A 20,587-nucleotide genomic window follows, 5' to 3' on the forward strand; every position below is an offset into this window, starting at 1 on the left:
AGAACATGAATAATATTCAAGGCGGACGATTGCATTCTCTTTTAAAACGTATTGGAACGAGAGTACCCAACATGAACCCGCGCGCCAGAGTCTAATCGGCCACCACCGTTCCATGGCTCTTGTTCGGTCAGATCTCACAGTATAAGACTCAAAACACTTTGTAAAGACTGGTGACATCTAGTGGAAGCCATAGGAAGTGCTCAACGATTAATAAGCCCCTGTGTGTTTCAATGGCATAGGCTTAAAGGTAATTCAACACATCAGGTATCCACTTCCTGTCAGAATTTGTCTCAGGGTTTTGACTGCCATGAGTTCTGTTATACTTACAGACACCATTCAAACAGTTTTAGAAAATTCAGAGTGTTTTCTATCCAAACCTGAACAATAATATGCATATTCTAGCTTCTGAGTTGGTGTAGGAGGCAGTTAAAAATGGGCACATATTTTTTTCAAAATTCTCAATACTGCCCCCTAGCCCTAAGAAGTTTTAAAGAGATGTTTGAACTCAATGGGATCATCTGTATTAAGGACCAATGAATGGCTAGAGGGGTAACACACATAGTGGGATCAGTGTGTTGATCCTATTCTGTGTGTGCTAGCAGAAATGATTTATATACATTGGTCCATTACCCCCCCCCCCCACCCGATTCTACACCCTTCTCCCCAAGTGTGTACTACTTCTCCCGAAGGGTGGAGAATGGGAATAGCCTACAGCCCATGTTTACAGCAGGTGAATCCTTCTACAGTTGCTTCCTAAAGTCTGTCTCACCATGTTCCAGAGAGAGAGAGAAAGGGAGGTTCACATTAGGCCTTCAGCCCTATAGGGAACTGCTAAGCTCTAACAACTGAGAAAGGAAAGGGAATACCTAGTCAGTTGCACAACAATGCATTCCACCGAAATATGTCTTCCACATTTAACCCAAACCCTCTGAATCAGCGGGGGGCTACCTTAATCGACGTTCACGTCGTTAGTGCCCAGGGAGCAGTTCTTGTTCTGGGTTAACTGCCTTGCTCAAAGGCAGAACGGCAGATTTTTTTCACCTTGCCAGCTCAGGGATTTGAACCAGCGACCTTTCGGTTGATGGCACGACGCCCGGGTCACTTATACCTGCCGCCCAGGTCACTGATACTGGGTCGGATTATGTTTTCATCCTCCTAATGGTTAGGATTATGGGTGGGTTAATCGGATCCTAGATCTGTGGTTACGGGGACTTCAACCTGGATCTGCTAGTTGTGTGTGTGTGTGTGTGTAATAACTTCCTCTCTGTGCTGTGTGTGTGGTGTTTGCTGCCCCCTGGTATTGAGGTTTGGTAGTGCATGGCTGGGGTGTGCTGTGGCTTGCCTGTGTTGTGTGTTGGTCTTTTGGGCTGAAGGAGGCTCTGGCCTGATGTGGTCTGTACTCCAAAGCCTAAAGGTGGCTACAAGCTTCACTCCATCGATGGACGTGCATGCATGTGCAAGGGGGCGGGGGCAGGTTTTTTTATGGGCAGCATGCACTTTTGTCCACATAGACGTTGCGTTCCACATAGAGAGGAAGTCCACCTTGTGTAGTGTATATCCACTATGGGGCTTGGAGAGCCAGAGTAGTTTACCAAGCAAGAGGGTCCGTGGCTCTCTTTGACTCTAGCTAGTAGGGATGGGCTGTATCCTGATGTTCATAACCGTCATACCGTTTCTGTACCTTACCGGAGTATACGGTATAACCTGAAGTGCACACAAGGGGCACTATACATTTTTTGGGAGATGCACAAAACGATTTAGGCAACAGGGATCTTCATCCAGGAGGGGATTGAATGTCTCTGCTGTAACCAAGAAGCTTGATCTTGACATCTAGCTACTTAGCTAGAAAGTTAGCAAACCAAATGCATAGCTGGAGCACTGCGCAGGATATCATTTATTTGACACATCTTAGGTTTCTTACAGCTTTACTTAACTTATAGTTATAAGCAGTGATGTAGCACGGGAAAAAAACAAAATATTAATATTATATATATATATATTTTTTTAAATGGTATTGACAATCATACCGTCGTTATTTTGAAATACCCCAGTATATGGTATAAACTAGAGGTCGACCGATTAATCGGAATGGCCGATTAATTAGGGCCAATTTCAAGTTTTCATAACAATCGGAAATCGCTATTTTTGGACACCGATTTGGCCGATTTAATTTTGTATTTTTTTTTAACACCTTTATTAACTAGGCAAGTCAGTTAAACACATTCTTATTTTCAATGACGGCCTAGGAACGGTGGGTTAACTGCCTTGTTCAGGGGCAGAACGATAGATTTTTACCTTGTCAGCTCGGGGATTGAATCTTGCAACCTTACTTTTAACTAGTCGAACGCTCTAACCACCTGCCTTCCATTGCACTCCATGAGGAGCCTGCCTGTTACGCGAATGCAGTAAGAAGCCAAGGTAAGTTGCTAGCTAGCATTAAACTTATCTTATAAAAAACAATCCATCAATCATAATCACTAGTTAACTACACATGGTTGATGATATTACTAGTTTATCTAGCGTGTCCTTCGTTGCATATAATCGATGCGGTGCGCATTCGTGAAAAAGGACTGTCGTTGCTCCAACGTGTACCTAACCATAAACATTAATGCCTTTCTTAAAATCAATACACAAGTATATATTTTTAAACCTACATATTTAGTTAATATTGCCTGCTAACATGAGTTTCTTGGGAAATTGTGTCACTTCTCTAGCGTTCTGTGCAACAGAGTCAGGGTATATGCAGCAGTTCGGGCCACCTGGCTCGTTGCGAACTGTGTGAAGACTATTTCTTCCTAACAAAGACAGCCAACTTCGCCAAACGGGGGATGATTTAACAAAAGCACATTTGCGAAAAAAGCACAATCGTTGCACGACTGTACCCAACCATAAACATCAATGCCTTCCTTAAAATCAATACACAGAAGTATATATTTTTAACCTTGCATATTTAGCTAAAGAAATCCAGGTTAGCAGGCAATATTAACCAGGTGAAATTGTGTCACTTCTCTTGAGTTCATTGCAAGCAGAGTCAGGGTATATGCAACATTTTGGGCCGCCGGGCTCGTTGCGAATTAATTTGCCAGAATTTTACGTAATTATGACATAACATTGAAGGTTGTGCAATGTAACAGGAATATTTAGACTTATGGATGCCACCCGTTAGATAAAATACGGAACGGTTCCGTATTACACTGAAAGAATAAACGTTTTCTTTTCGAGATGATAGTTTCCAGATTCGACCATATTAACCTCTCTGGGCCAGTGGGACGCTTGCGTCCCACCTACTCAACAGCCAGTGTAATCCCGTGGCGCGATATTCAAATACCTTAGAAATGCTATTACTTCAATTTCTCAAACATATGACTATTTTACACCATTTTAAAGACAAGACTCTCGTTAATCTAACCACACTGTCCGATTTCAAAAAGGCTTTACAATGAAAGCAAAACATTAGATTATGTCAGCAGAGTACCCAGCCAGAAATAATCAGACACCCATTTTTCAAGCTAGCATATAATGTCACATAAACCCAAACCACAGCTAAATGCAGCACTAACCTTTGATGATCTTCATCAGATGACAATCCTAGGACATTATGTTATACAATACATGCATGTTTTGTTCAATCAAGTTCATATTTATATCAAAAAACAGCTTTTTACATTAGCATGTGACTAGCATTCCCACCGAACACTTCCGGTGAATTTACTAAATTACTCACGATAAACGTTCACAAAAAAACATAACAATTATTTTAAGAATTATAGATACAGAACTCCTGTATGCACTCGCTATGTCCGATTTTAAAATAGCTTTTCGGTGAAAGCACATTTTGCAATATTCTGAGTAGATAGCTCGGCCATCATGGCTAGCCATTTTGACACCCACCAAGTTTGGCACTCACCAAACTCAGATTTACTATAAGAAAAATTGGATTACCTTTGCTGTTCTTCGTCAGAATGCACTCCCAGGACTTCTACTTACAACAAATGTTGGTTTGGTTCCAAATAATCCATAGTTATATCCAAATAGCTGCGTTTGTTCTTGCGTACAAGACACTATCCGAAGGGTGACGCGCCGGCGCGTATTGTGACAAAAAAATTCAAAATATTCCATTACCGTACTTCGAAGCATGTCAAACGCTGTTTAAAAATCTATTTTTATGCGATTTCTCGGAAAATAGCGATAATATTCCGACCGGGCGACGTTGTTTTCGTTCAAAGACTGAAAATGTAAAATGGACTTCACGTGCACGCGCCCGTTTCATTGTTCTCAGATCGACCACTATCCAAATGCGCTACTGTTTTTCAGCCAGGGACTGCAGCGTCATCATTCAACGTTCTGGCGCCTTCTGAGAGCCTATGGGAGTCTTAGAAAATGTCACGTTACAGCAGAGATCCTCTGTTTTCGATAAAGAGGCTATAGAAGGCCAAGAAATGGTCAGAGAGGGCACTTCCTGTTTAGAATCTTCTCAGGTTTTGGCCTGCCATAGGAGTTCTGTTATACTCAGACACCATTCAAACAGTTTTAGAAACTTTAGGGTGTTTTCTATCCAAATCAAACAATTATATGCATATTCTAGTTACTGGGCAGGAGTAGTAACCAGATTAAATCGGGTACGTTTTTTTATCCGGCCGTGCAAATACTGCCCCCTATCCCCAACAGGTTTTAAGGGCCTCATTGCCAAAATCCCGAAGCATCCCTTTAATGGCGAGTCCATAGCATTCTATATCTGTCTGCAAGTCTCTGTTGTGCAGTGCACTTGAGGTGATGAAGTTACACTTGTATGCAATTCACTACTAAATGTTTGCCATCAGATCTTATGACTTTCTGCCAGAAGTCAAAGAGCTCTGGATGAGTTCTGTATAGTTGCCAATTCTTCCCTGTGCTTCCTACTTGCGTTTTTTTCCCCCTCGGTCCTTTTCACATCTACTCCCTATACACATGCTGCTCTTCCTTCTGAAAAGCATGCATCCCAACTTAGTTAATTTGGACAATTTCTCTTGTTCACTTTCGCATGTATATGTCCACACTCACCAAAAGTGACATTCGGTAGCTACTAGCTATGCCGGTAATACCGTAAATCCCGGGATGAGAGAAGGACGGTTTGACGATATGAAAATGTTGAGCCTACCATTCGGGTTCACTCGGGTCTATCAGCTATAGTTACATAGACCCGATGACAATCAAGACCTGACCCGAGGGAAAAGTTAACATTTTGAGCCCGGACCCGGTCGGGTAGGGGTGGACCCATAAACTTCAAGGCCGGGCAGATTAATATTTCTCACTCGGAATTTCTTCCATCCAGAAAAGAGCGGATTTCACATGTTCAAACTAGTTCTGCTAAGCGTCACATATGGCTGTGGCGGTCATGAAATTTCATCAACCGGTGATTGTCAAGCAAATAACTGTCGGTCTCACAGTAATTTACCGTTAATTAACAAACACATTTAGCATCTCCTGGCTTCCACACAACCTACAAGCCACTGATGCTGACCTTTGGAACATCTACATTTTAAAAAGTCTAATAAATCAATGTAATATAGCCTACACCTTCACAATAAATCCATTATTTATTTTAGACAGGTCTAAAGAAGCATGATATGAAGAAAATGTACTCCATTTCAGAAGAACAATACTCTGAGTTGTCCTTATGTTAGGTTGGCTACACTAGTTATTTTAGCAGACAAGATTTACTTCGAATTCCGTGGCATTATTTTATGGTATGAAGAATACAATTGAACAAAGCTGGGGGGGGGGATGGCAACGAGACCCGTAACATCACTCATGCAAATTATAATAGTGATAAAGTAACAGTGAGAACAAATAACCATAGACAACTTAAATCTACCGTCAAAACTATTGGTTTATTTCTAAACACACGGTAATGGGGTGTGAGAAAAGGGACTGAGCTGGACCCAAGGAAAGAAACAATCCAAAAACACCCCTAAGCTAGACTAGCCTATTTCAATAACAGCTAGCTAACTAACCAAAAATACAGTGGGTGGTCCGGCCAGTTCTAACTAGGGTATTTAGACAACAATTACCTACAGGTAGTGTATGCACATGGGCGACTTGTCTTGGTACCCCTTTTAACACTAACAAACAAACAGTCATGCACCACAACAAAACAATACTCACAGGTACCGGACAACTGTGACATGTATGGGCAAAACAAACGAGTGATCTGCATACAGAGCGAGAGCTTGAGACACAGAGAGATCGAGCTCACAGAGAGAGATTGACTGGGGGTTTTAAACCAAGGGAAAGGGATGTGATAGGGTAATGGAAAAGGAGCAGGTGTCTTCTGATTGGGGAATGATGATTGCCACCTGTGAGGAGGAGAAGGAGAGAAAAGAAATACACATACAGGATACACACTACCTGTATCCGTAACACCGACACATCGGGGATGCAACTGTGCACGTCTTTATCCAATTCCGAGGTGCATATTGAAGATATTGGAAGAACTGTCCACATGTACCTTTCGTCAGCCAACAAGATGAGTAGGCCTAACAAACAGCAAAAGCACTAGCCTATGTCAATCTACTATCCCCCATAGTGCAAAGGTCGACCTATTCCATTCTGTGCGAGAAATTGACTTTGTAAACATAGTCTGGGACAGTTGTGGGATGTGATAGATCCCAAATTAATACAGCCATTAGCATCCACTTTTTTTTTACACAATGTGGCTGACGCAACAGATTAGAATGTTTAGCTTAAAATGTTTATAAACTATTAGGCTATTTCTTCACATAAGCTCAGCAATGCACACATGGTAGTAGGCTATAAGCGCGTATGTTCCATTAGTGGAAAACACCATTATCAAAAGTGACCGCAAATGCAATTATGCATGTAATGCTTTTATTATAAAGGTGCATATTTATGGTGAAAATGATCTTCCCCAAACTTGAAACACTCGCTGCTTATGTTTGCCATTTAGGCAATACACCCCTTATAAAATGAATCAATGTGCTTAATTGTACGACGTTATTTGGCCACTTTAGTTGTGATACAAACCTTATTAAAACATATAGGCCTATGGCCTAGGCTACATGAAGTGTGCGATGATTCAAAAAAGTCGCAAAAAATATATAATTCACAAGTGATAATATATTATTCACAAGTGATAGGCTAATATTGTCACTCATCAGACTATTCTTGATTTTATCTTGTCTTTACATTCAGTGCCGGTCAAAAGTTTGGACACACCTACTCATTCAAGGGTTTTTCTTTATTTTTACTATTTTCTACATTGTGGAATAATAGTGAAGACATCAAAACTATGAAAAAACATATGGAATCATGTAGTGTTAAACAAATCAAAATATATTTTAGATTTTAGATTCTTCAAAGTATCCACCCTTTGCCTTGATGACAGCTTTGCACACTCTTGGCATTCTTTCAACCAGCTTCATGAGGAATGCTTTTCCAACAGTCTTGAAGGAGTATGCTGAGCTCATGTTTGCTGCTTTTCCATCACTCTGCGGTCCAACTCACTACAAACCATCTCAATTGGGTTGAGGTCAGGTGATTGTGGAGGCCAGGTCATCTGATGCAGCACTCCATCACTCTCCTTGGTCAAATAGCCCTTACACATCCTGAAGGTGTACGTTTCATCTATGCACTTAAATAGCGAATGGAGGACACTTTTCGCCGTGTTTTATTTTCATGCCAGCCAGGTAGGCTATACTCCTGTTGTAAATACAAGCAATGTGCTTAACTTCTCTGGGATATGTGGGGCGCTAGCGTCCCACCTCGACAACAGCCCGTGAAATTGCAGGGCGCCAAATTAAAATTAAAATTCCTCAAACATACAAGTATTATACACCATTTTAAAGATAAACTTCTTGTTAATCCAACCACAGTGTCCGATTTCAAAAAGGCTTTACGGCGAAAGCATACATTGCGATTATCTGAGGACAGCGCCTAGTCACAAAAAAAACATACAGCCATTTTCCAGCCAAAGAGAGGAGTCACAAAAAGCAGAAATAGAGTAAAATTAATCACTAACCTTTGATGATCTTCATCAGATGGCACTCATAGGGCTTCATGTTACACAATACATGTATGTTTTGTTCGATAAAGTTCATATCCGTCTCAGTTTACATTGGCGTGTTATGATCAGAAATGTTTTGCCTCCAAAACATCCTGTGATTTTGCAGAGAGCCACATCAATTTACAGAAATACTCATCATAAACGTTGATGAAAGATACAAGTGTTTTACATAGAATTAAAGAGACACTTCTCCTTAATGCAACCGCTGTGTCAGATTTCAAAAAAGCTTTACGGCAAAAGCACACGATGCGATTATCTGAGTACAGCGCTCAGCCACCAAAACAAGCCATACAGATACCCGCCATGTTGTGGAGTCAACAAAAGTCAGAAATAGTATTATAAATATTCACTTACCTTTGATGATCTTCATTGGAATGCACTCCCAGGAATCCCAGTTCCACAATAAATGTTTGTTTTGTTCGATAAAGTCCATATTTATGTCCAAATACCTTCTTTTTGTTCGCGCGTTTATTTCACCAATCCAAATGCACAAGGCGCATGCACTAAGTCCAGACGAAAAGTCAAAAAAGTTCCATTACAGTTCGTAGAAACATGTCAAATGATGTATATAATAAATCTTTAGGATGTTTTTTATCATAAATCTTCAATAATATTCCAACCGGACAATTCCTTTGTCTTTAGAAAGGAAAGGGAACGGAGCTTGTGCGCGATCAACAACTCAAGGCTTTCAGCCAGACCCCTGGTTCAAACAGCTCTTATTGGCTCCCCTTTCACAGTAGAAACCTGAAACAACGTTCTAAAGACTGTTGACATCTAGTGGAAGCCTTAGAAAGTGCAATCTGACCCCATTTACACTGTATATTGGATAGGCAATCACTTGAAAAACTACAAACCTCAGATTTCCCACTTCCTGGTTGGATTTTTCTCAGGTTTTCGCCTGCCATATGAGTTATGTTATACTCACAGACATCATTCAAACAGTTTTAGAAACTTCAGAGTGTTTTCTATCCAAATATATATTAGCTTCTGGGCCTGAGTAGCAGGCAGTTTACTCTGGGCACGTTTTTCATCCGGACGTGATAAATACTGCCCCCTATCCCAAAGAAGTTTATATTAAGAAAGTTGAGAAATAAATATTGTAGGCTTAGCCTATAGGAAGCTGATCCTCCTCTTTTTACTAGAGACCATCACTCTGTTTTCTTGCGCAATTGCATAGCCTATTGAAAGGTTGAGCAACATGAGTTCATGGGCTCTCATGAAGTGTTTGATTACATTTACATTGATGTCAGTGATTAGAGGGACAATAGTGTTGAGTACCAGGCAGTTAGAAAGTTTGGTAGGCTACTAATGACCATCAGCAGCATCAGCGCTAGGAGAAGCCTTATTACCGTGACTAAACGGTCACGTGGAGTTTGACTGCCTTCCTGACTCGTCAGCGCCGGTGTAGCGGTAATACAGTAACCGCAACAGCCCTAATCACAAACACACACACACTGAAAAAATAACTTCTCCTTCAACGTCAACAAAACAAAGGAGTTGATCGTGGACTACAGGAGACAGCAGAGAGTGCGCACCCCCACCACATCGACGGGGCTACAGTGGAGAGGGTCAAAAGCGTGCACATCACTGACTACCTGAAGTGGTCCCTTCACACAGACCGTGGGACTTCTTCAACGGTATCGTTGAAGGGTACGGCAATTGCACCATCCACAACTGCAGGGCTCTCCAGAGGGTGGTGCAATCAGCCCAATGCAGCCCGATGATGAGCCTTTTAGGGCCTTGTTTGTCTGAGTACTAGTGTTGCCCAGTATACCGAAACCTCTGTACTTTTTCGATACTAGATCATGAAAAACGGTTTGATACTAGAATTATTTTTGGTACTTCTGTCAATTGTATCTCACGGATCAAGCCTGTCTCACAGATCAAGCCTGTCTATCAGCTCAGCCGACCCTTTATTATAGTGCGCACCGGCTACATCATGTTAGCTCCCCATTCATGCTACACATAAGTTAGCACACTTGAATAATGCGACACGGCATGTAGAAATGTTGAAACTGTTAACTACTGTCCATACAGGCTAGAACACTTTACAATGGAAGAAGATACCGGTAGCTTCCAGCTTTGTAGGTAGCCTAAAGTCCGGCAGATGGCGATATTGAGTTGTTTAATCTTACCGTCCAAACGCATTGTATGCAGCCGGCAATACATTCATATCCCTGGTGGACCGGTTTGTTTCTCGCCCCCACCTCAACTGACATTTTTACCCTGCCTCCACCCCAATGGACATTTATCGTTGCCACAGTTGTTAATATGTATATATTATTATTTTTGGTTTACTTAATTTTGTCCTTCATTGTTGGAGCTCAAGATTTTCACCAAACCCTGTAATTACATCTGCAACCCTGTACATGTGACTATTAAACTCTCTAATCTCTCATTTCAGACCTTAAACATTTTCCATTAAGGCTGCATAGGCTTCGATATCCTCCTTAAATTGATTTAATGGTGAGAAGGCAGGACAAAAATGGGGAAAATATGCGTACTTATGAAAAACCATTTTCCAACACCTTGCTAGCGTGGCTAAATGCTAATCACGGATGGTGTATATCGCGTTCAGCCAAGCTCAATAACTCAATGCATGCACACACTCCTATTGAATATGTATTCGCCTGTATTGTGGATAGGCCTAGGCTACGTCTTGATTTACCCAGTTTTGATTTATCGTTAAAATAAATTATTATGTAGTTAGGTTAGTAAAAAAAAGTCAAATTGTGATTCATTAATGCATACATGGCTGTCTTTGAAAAATGTTGATGCAAAAGGTTTTCAATGTAATGATATTGAACTCAAAAGTTGCCCAGAGCAGAGGCTGAGTTGTTCGTTCTGTGACTTTGGCTAATATGCCTTCTTTTTTTGCAGTGGTATTGAGTATTATGATGGTAACAAACACTGTGATACTAAACCTGGTATTGGTATCAACGTAAAAATTCTGGCATCGTGAAAACACTATTGAGTATTGTGGGAGCGGTAGATGTGGCTTTGGAACAAGAGGTGAAGTGCAGTGGAAGAGAAGTTGTCTGTCAGACTCTCGTTTGTCTTTGCTTATTTGAACTGGTTTTGCCATAATATGGACTTGGTCTTTTACCAAATAGGGCTATCTTCTGTATACCACCACTACCTTGTCACAACACAACTAATTGGCTCAAAGAGTCTTTCTGGGTAAATCTCTAAGAGCTTTCCACACCTGGATTGTGCAACAGTTGCCTATTATTCTTTTCATAATTCTTCAAGCTCTGTCAAATTGGTTGAGGATCATTGCTCGTCAACCATTTTCAGGTCTTGCCATAGATGTTCAAGTAGATTTAAGTCAGAACTGTAACTCGGCCACTCAGGAACATTCACTGTCTTCTTGGTAAGCAACTCCAGTGTAGATGCGGCCTTGTGTTTGAGTTGATTGTCCTGCTGAAAGGTGAATATGTCTCCCAGTGTCTGTTAGCAAGCAGACTAAACCATGTTTCCCTTCAAGGATTTTTTGTGTGTTGGCCAGTGACAAAAAAAATCTAAATTTAATCAATTTGTAGGCTGTAACACAACAAAATGTGGATAAAGTCTAGGGGTGTGAATACTTTATGAAAGCAGTGGATCTGCTAGTGCATGCCTCTTCTCGTTCTCACCTCTTTAGGCTATACCTCTCTCCCTCCTCTAATTCCACAGCATCTCTCTTGGATCATTCTTCTTCTCACCCTATCTGCTTTTCTCTCCCTCTCTCTGCTAGGCTCTGGTATTGACTCAGTGGTCTGTCTTTGCAATGACTGTGGTGCTGTTGTCTTGTGTTGTAGTTTGTATCTTCTCTTTTTCTCTCTCTTTCTGTACTAATGGTGTGTGTTGTTCTGGCCCAGTGTTGGGTAACACACGCTCTTACAAACTGCTAGACTGGAATAGTGTTGCTGCAGGTACCTCCCTCCTCCTACTGGTTTCACACACTGGAGACATGGCAGCTCACTGACACACACACACACACACACACACACACACACACACACACACTATGGGTGTGCAAACATCTTGTTAAACCTCCAGGCTAAATCTCTGTCAGTGTTTTGGTGCAGTAGTCACTAGCCAATCTTTCACTGAGCTGCCATCTCTCTCTTGTCTTTGTGTGTGTGTGCAGAGCATGTGCTACCCCCTCCCCTCCCCCGCCTGGTTAGCCCACACTACCAGGCTGCTCCTGCTATGGCAGTCTGTGACGCAATGCATCCCTAATGCTCCCCTAACCCAGCAAAGCATCTGCATTGTGGACAAACCTGTCCAGGTTCACACAAAGATAGACTGGGCATGTGCATATCATCCCTGGCTTCCACTGGGCCGTATTCATACAGGGAGGGGGGAAGAGACAAGAGAATGGAGGGGGGTACAGGAATGGAGGGAGGGAGTGCAACGGAGAGTAGTGTAGTGAGATCAAGACAGGGCTGAGGTGGTTTAGACTCTGTGATGAATGAATATGGCCCTCCTCTGCTCATGAGCGTGCACATGTTCATGAGCTCGCCCATGCGCGTGCACGTTATGTGAGCGTCCCTATGAGACATGCTGCTTCTTTTGGAGAGGACGCTGCTCTGGTTCTGTTACGCCTGATCCATCCATCTTCCTCCCGTTCTCTGTTTTTCTCTTTCTCTCTCCCTTCCTTCCTCCCATTCTCTCTCTTTCTCTCTCTCGCTCTCTCTCTCTCTGTGTGTGTGGGCATGTGGCCTGTCCAAGGAGGAATGGCGTGGACCAATGGTCATTATTAAGGACCATGGTTCAGCCTCCACCAGGTGTCCCTCATTTAAATATGATGAATGCTCTGAGATGGTCTCCTCTCCTCCTCCTTTCCTGGCCTTATGTGAAGCCAGGGTTGTGTTCAGGGGGCACAGAACCTGGAGATAACGTTTTGAAACAGGAAGGCACTTCCTGAACTTGTCCAGTAAGAATACTCTTATTCGTTTTCCATTTTCAAAATGTTTAGCTTTGGTGTGCCCTACTGAACCTCTCCCGTTATGGGCATGAAGGTAAGGAGATGCAGGGGACTTGGGACGCCACCCCATTACTCCACCCACTAGATCCCTGTCTTCCTGTGATTGGCTGGCCTGGAGATAATGCTATAGGAGATGAGAACAGCCCAGACACTAACTAAACACCTTCATTGTCTTCATATTTGTCATCAACATCATGTTCACTGTGTTACAAACTGATAGTTGGCTAAGTGGTATCTGCTTGCTATGATGCCCCTTTTAGCCCAATCAGCTAAATGTGTCAGTTGATTCTCTGTTGGTCAGACAGACAGATCTATTTGCTGATAGTCACTAGTTTCTAATAGTCAGTTGTTTCCGATAGTAGCTAGTTTCTGTTAGTAGCTAGTTTCTGTTAGTAGCTAGTTTCTGTTAGTAGCTAGTTTCTGTTAGTAGCCAGTTTCTGTTAGTAGCCAGTTTCTGTTAGTAGCCAGTTTCTGTTAGTAGCCAGTTTCCGTTAGTAGCTAGTTTCTGTTAGTAGCTAGTTTCTGTTAGTAGCTAGTTTCCGATAGTAGCTAGTTTCTGTTAGTAGCTAGTTTCCGTCACTAATTTCTGATAGTTTCTTCTAAAAGTTTGTTTGCGATAGTCAGTACATTTTTGAAAGTTGTCAGTTTCTAATAGGTGCTAGTTTCTGATGGTCAGCTAATTTCTGACAGTCGCTAGATTCTGGTAGACATACAGTCAGTCAGGTAGCCAGCCTGTGCGTGTGTGTCGCTATGTATGTGTGACTGTGTGTATCTGTGTATGACGGTGTGTGTGTGTGTGTGTGTGTGTGTGTTGCAGACGAGCCAGAGACGAGGGACGCGTGGTGGGAGGAGATTCGTCAGGAGATCAAGTCTCATGCCAAAGCTCTGGGTTGCCATGCTGTGGTGGGATACAGCGAGAGTACCACCATCTGGTACATTACACACACCATACTTATACTCACACAATACTAAGACCAAAGCTCTATTTCAAAGTCTGTTTGATGGGCAAAGAAAGTGTTGTAATTGTATGCTAATTTTAACATCCCTATATCACCCTCTTCTCCCCTCCCCCCTCCGCCCACAGTGAGGAGGTGTGTATCCTGTCTGCGTCGGGCACGGCGGCCATGTTGAATCCCAGGTTCATGCGCGAGGGCTGTTTGGACGCCGGCGGCAGCGACCACAGGTTGTCACGGCAAACACCCCTCGGCATGGTTGGGTCGGAGAGGGGAGAGGGGGAAGCTAGCTCAGCTTGGCTGGGGTAGGAACACACACATACACACACACTGTGTTGGATGGGTGTTAGTGTAGGGGTGAGAGAACTTGAGTGGCCAGGAGGGTTTTGGACTAATTAACCTAGTCATGGGTTGCTTCTAAATGGACAGTGGTGTAATGAGGCAGCAAGTAGCCTAGCGGTTAAGAACGTTGGGCCAGTAACCGAAAGGTCGCCGGTTCACCAAGCTGACTAAGTGGAAATATTGCCGATGTGTCCTTGAGCAAGGCACTTAACCCTAATTGCTCCTGTCGCTCTGGATAAGAGCATCTGCTAAATGACTTAATGTAAAATGTTAATGAATGAATGAACTTCATAGCTTTTTAGCATACTTTCTGAGCAGTGTGTGTGTATTCCAGGTTTGATGATGCGTCACCCCCTAGCTGCGGATTTTGTCACATCCCATATGATGAGTTCAACATGCCGTTCCCAGCTCAGCTCACATACTGCTACCACTGTAGGAGACAGAAGGTCCCTGACGTGCTCTTTACTACCATAGACCTACCTGCTGAGGCTGCTGTTACTGGGAAGGGCTGCCTCATACAGGCCAGGTAACGCACACACTACCACTACAACCATATATCCTGTCTTTGTGTCTGTGTTGTTCCTCTAAACTGTTTCCTATGAAGAAGGTGGCCCAGGGAGGTGTGTGTGTAATGTTGTGTTATATTGCAGGTTGTGTCGTACCAAGAAGAAGGCCCAAGGGGAGGTGAATGCCACAGCTATCTCTAACCTACTCCCCTTCATGGAGTATGAGCTCCACACCCAGCTGATGAACAAACTGAAGCTGCGCTGCATGAATGCTCTGTTTGGGCTCCGCATTCAGATCAGTGTGGGAGAAAACATGCTCCTAGGACTAGCTGTAAGTCCTGTGTTTGAGTGTGTGCGTCTGTGTGACCCTCTCCTCATGTCTGCTACAAGGTGTGTTTCTGACATGTGTGTGTTTCTGTCTCTCTCTCTGACGTGTGTGTGTGTGTGTGTGTGTGTGTGTGTGTGTGTCCAGTCTGCAACGGGTGTGTACCTGTCAGCTCTGCCAGCTCCAGGTGGTATCCAGATAGCTGGTAAGACCCCCAGTGACCTGAGCTACGACCAACACATTTCAACCATGCATAAACGCATCAACGACACCATCGCCATGAACAAGGAGCTCTACAACATACACCCCCCGGTGAGAGAGAGACAAACACACACACAAGTCTGTGTGGAACATCATACTTCATTCCTCTCTGTGTCTTTCTCTGGTTATTAAGAAGTTATTCACGTTGGACCCTGAGGCGTTCACCGCCTGAATACAGTACTAGCATGCCCAATTAGAGTGATGCATGGCACATTAGCCTCTATTAATCACAGCTTTATATGAATACCTCACCCTCTAAAATCACAGCTCTATCTCAGTACACCCACTCTAGAATCACAATATATGAGTAGTCCTACAATTACAGCTGTATGAGTATCACAGCTTGACAGTAAATGTGTACACTCTAAAATCACAGCTCTGTCTAAGTACAGTCTAGATTCACAGCTCTAGGATAGTCTAGATTCACAGTTTTAGGATAGTCTAGAATCACAGCTCTATGTGAGGACACTATCACACACACATTCAAATGTGTGTGTGATTATCACTAATATAGAAACGCACTCTGATGATTGCACAATATTGGGTGTGGGTAGAATTGGGTGTGATAAGGAATGACCTACTTCTACTTAGTGTGAGGTTTGGACTGATGGTGTTTCTATGGGACTGTAACTAACTCAGCGGCTCACAACGCGGACAGGGATGGTCAGACTCACACACATATTGTTGAGTTGTTGTTATTGTTGTTGTAGGAGTGTATAGAGGAGGTGGTGGGGTCTCCTATCCCTGACAGACAGCGGTCCAGACTGTTCAGGTCTACCTCTGAGAGTTCAGATGAGCTGTCTGAACTAGACCTGTCCCACGGCAAGAAGGACGCCTTCGTACTGGAGGTACGGTTGGCTGTGTGTACTGTGCTGTAGGGGTGTGTGTTATGTTGGATGTGTAATTGTACTATATGATCTGTATAGGATCTCAAAAAACAAATAAAGTAACACCTCACGGCACAACACCTATCCACCATGTGACCTACTTGTTGTGTGTATGTACTGACATGTATGTGTAACTGATAGATGCACACACACACTACATGTTCATGTTTTTAAATGTATGGAAATTGTAAAGTCTTTTGTCATAATGTATTTTTGGTTATGTGTTGGACCCCAGTAAGACTAGCTGTACCATTGGCGTTGGCTAATGGAGATCCTAATAAATCACATCAAATCTGTGTGTTAATGCTTTTCTTCTCATGTCTTTAGATTGATGACACTGATGCAGTAGAGGACATCCAATCCCTACTCACTGATGCCCCCATGCCTGCAGGTACACACACACACACACACACACACACACACACACTGTTCTACTAGAAATGTTTTAAGATGTCCGTCCATCTACCTGTCTCTCTCTTCAGGGTTCTACAGCTGTAACACAGAGGTCATGCCTGGGATTTACAACTGGACTTCAGGGCTACAGGTCAGACTCACACACTGAAACACTGCTACTACTACCACTACTACTGTACTTCTACTACTACTACTACTACTACTACTACTACTGCTCCGCACAACTGGCCCAGCATCGTCCGGGTTTGGCCCGGGTAGGCTGTCATTATAAATAAGAATTTGTTCTTAAATTACTGTACTACTACTACTACTACTACTGTACTACTACTACTACTGTACTACTACTTTACTATTTCTATTACTACTACTACTACTGTACTACTACTACTGTACTACTTCTACTACTACTACTACTACTACTTTACTACTTCTACTGTTCTACTTCTACTTTGCTACTTCTACTACTTTACTTCTACTACTACTGTACTACTTCTATTGCTACTAGTGTACTACTACTGTATTACTAATAATGCTGTACGAGTGTACTACTTCTACTACTACTGTTCTACTACTACTACTGTTCTACTACTACTGCTGTTCTACTACTACTACTGCTGTTCTACTACTACTACTGCTGTTCTACTACTACTGTTCTACTACTACTACTGCTGTTCTACTACTACTACTGCTGTTCTACTACTACTACTGCTGTTCTACTACTGCTGTTCTACTACTGCTGTTCTACTACTACTACTGCTGTTCTACTACTACTACTGTTCTTCTACTACTACTACTACTGTTCTTCTACTACTACTACTACTGTTCTACAACTACTACTGTTCTACTACTACTACTGTTCTACTTCTACTACTAGTACTACTGTTCTACTACTACTACTACTACTACTACTGTTCTACTTCTACTACTACTACTACTGTTCTACTACTACTACTACTACTGTACTACTTATACTGCTATTGTACTATTACTACTATTCTACTGTTCTACTACTGTTCTACTACTACTACTGTACTAGTTCTACTGTTCTACTACTACTGTTCTACTACTGTACTACTACTACTGTTCTACTTCTACTACTACTACTGTTCTACTGTACTACTACTACTACTGTACTACTACTGTTCTTCTACTGTTCTACTACTACTACTACTGCTGTTCTACTTCTAGTACTGTTCTACTACTACTACTACTACTGTACTACTTCTACTACTACTACTACTGTATTACTTCTACTACTACTGTCCTACTACTACTACTACTGTCCTACTTCTACTACTACTGTTCTACTACTACTGTACTAGTTCTACTACTACTGTACTAGTTCTACTACTACTACTACTATTATTCAACTACTACTACTGTACTCCTTCTACTACTGTACTACTACTACTACTGTTGTACTACTACTACTACTGTTGTACTACTACTACTGTACTACTGTACTACTTCTACTACTACTACTACTACTACTGTTGTACTACTACTACTACTGTTGTACTACTACTACTGTACTACTTCTACTACTACTACTACTACTACTGTTGTACTACTACTACTGTACTAGTTATACTACTATACTAGTTCTACTACTACTATTATTCTACTACTACTACTTTACTCATTCTACTACTGTACTACTACTACTGTTGTACTACTACTACTGTACTACTACTACTGTTATACTACTACTACTGTACTAGTTATACTAGTACTACTATACTAGTTCTACTACTATTATTCTACTACTACTACTGTACTACTTCTACTACTGTACTACAACTACTGTTGTACTACTACTACTACTACTGTTCTACTACTACTGTTCTACTTCTACTACTACTGTACTACTGTACTACTACTGTTCTTCTACTGTTCTACTACTACTACTACTACTGCTGTTCTACTTCTAGTACTGTTCTACTACTACTACTACTACTGTACTACTTCTACTACTACTACTGTATTACTTCTACTACTACTACTACTACTGTCCTACTACTACTACTACTGTCCTACTTCTACTACTACTGTTCTACTACTACTGTACTAGTTCTACTACTACTATACTAGTTCTACTACTACTACTATTATTCTACTACTACTACTACTGTACTCCTTCTACTACTGTACTACTACTACTACTGTTGTACTACTACTACTACTACTGTTGTACTACTACTACTGTACTACTGTACTACTTCTACTACTACTACTACTACTACTACTACTACTGTTGTACTACTACTACTGTACTAGTTATACTACTATACTAGTTCTACTACTACTATTATTCTACTACTACTACTTTACTCATTCTACTACTGTACTACTACTGTACTACTACTACTGTTATACTACTACTACTGTACTAGTTATACTAGTACTACTATACTAGTTCTACTACTATTATTCTACTACTACTACTGTACTACTTCTACTACTGTTCTACTACTACTACTACTGTACTACTTCTTCTACTACTACTACTGTACTAGTTCTACATTTTACATTTACATTTTAGTCATTTAGCAGACGCTCTTATCCAGAGCGACTTACAGTAGGGAATGCATACATTTCATACATTTTTTTAAACTTTTTTTTCTTCTACTACTACTACTATACTACTACTACTACTATTCTACTACTACTACTACAATACTAGTTTTACTACTATTCTACTACTACTACTACAATACTAGTTCTACTACTACTACTATTATTCTACTACTGTACTAGTTCTACTACTACTGTTGTACTACTACTACTGTATTACTTCTACTACTACTACTATTATTCTACTACTGTTCTACTACTACTACTACTAGTAGTAGTACTACTCCTTCTACTATTGTACTACTACTACTACTGTTCTACTACTGTACAACTTTTACTACTACTGTACTACTACTACTACTACTTTTCTACTACTACTGTTCTACTACTACTACTATACAACTACTATTGTTCTACTACTACACAACTTCTACTACTACTACTACTACTACTACTACTACTGTTCTACTTCTACTGTGCTACTTCTACTACTTCTACTACTGTACTACTTATTCTATTGCTACTAGTGTACTACTACAGTATTACTACTAATGCTGTACGAGTGTACTACTACTACTTGGCTATTACTACTACTGTTCTACAGGTTATTGAGAGATTATATGTTTATATTTTGTTCTTTGCCAACCCCGCCCCCAGATGTTTACATCTGTCAGGGTCTACAGACTCAATAATGCCAACCTGACCAACCAGGGCCTCAACAAGATCTTCACTGACCTCTGTGAGAATTTACTCAAGGTAAGACCACACACACACACACACACACACAATGGGGATACGCTGGTCAAGCCCAAGCATTGGTGTTCCTCTTACTTAATCTACGTAATCTTTAACTTCTGTATTAATTGAACTGTCTGCTTTTTATTTGTGTGTGTAGAGTCTATACTTTAAGTTACGTTCCATGATCCCCTGCTGTCTATGCCATCTCAACTTCACTGTAGCTGTACCAGAGGAAGAACTCATACAGGTGAGAAGACACACACCTAAGCACACCTCTCCTATTTTGTCCATCTTTCCTAAAAACATTTTGATCAGTATTAGAGCTGGGAATTGCCAGGGACCTCACGATACGATATTATCACGATACTAAGGTGCTGATACGATATGTATTGCGATTCTCACGGTTTTATATGTATTGCGTTTCGATAATGGTGTTTTATTGATTTGATGTTCCAACATATTGCTCACTATGCGTCTGCTGCAGAGAGACGAGAGAGCATGAGAAAATGAGTTTTGATCAGTCAGGGAAATGAGTGCTGAAAACATGTTGGCT

The 20,587-nt window shown here is 41.5% G+C and overlaps 1 protein-coding gene across 8 annotated transcripts in view; it reads left to right on the forward strand.

Moving 5' to 3' along the window:
- LOC115197242 (C2 domain-containing protein 5) overlaps positions 1-20,587 on the forward strand; it is a 54,422-nt gene that overhangs the window by 23,372 nt on the left and 10,463 nt on the right. For 6 of the 8 annotated variants that reach the window (XM_029758597.1, XM_029758593.1, XM_029758591.1 and 3 more), the window contains 10 exons: positions 13,852-13,966; positions 14,119-14,292; positions 14,664-14,855; positions 14,980-15,166; positions 15,308-15,472; positions 16,132-16,269; positions 16,636-16,699; positions 16,791-16,852; positions 19,954-20,052; positions 20,192-20,281. In XM_029758597.1, the coding sequence (XP_029614457.1) occupies positions 13,852-13,966; positions 14,119-14,292; positions 14,664-14,855; positions 14,980-15,166; positions 15,308-15,472; positions 16,132-16,269; positions 16,636-16,699; positions 16,791-16,852; positions 19,954-20,052; positions 20,192-20,281 (1,286 nt within the window). The remainder of the gene's footprint in view (positions 1-13,851; positions 13,967-14,118; positions 14,293-14,663; positions 14,856-14,979; positions 15,167-15,307; positions 15,473-16,131; positions 16,270-16,635; positions 16,700-16,790; positions 16,853-19,953; positions 20,053-20,191; positions 20,282-20,587) is intronic. The other 2 variants (XM_029758594.1, XM_029758598.1) reach the window with 1 other exon arrangement.

Source organism: Salmo trutta, chromosome 7 (assembly GCF_901001165.1).
Source record: "Salmo trutta chromosome 7, fSalTru1.1, whole genome shotgun sequence".
In the NCBI taxonomy this organism is placed as follows: domain Eukaryota; kingdom Metazoa; phylum Chordata; class Actinopteri; order Salmoniformes; family Salmonidae; genus Salmo; species Salmo trutta.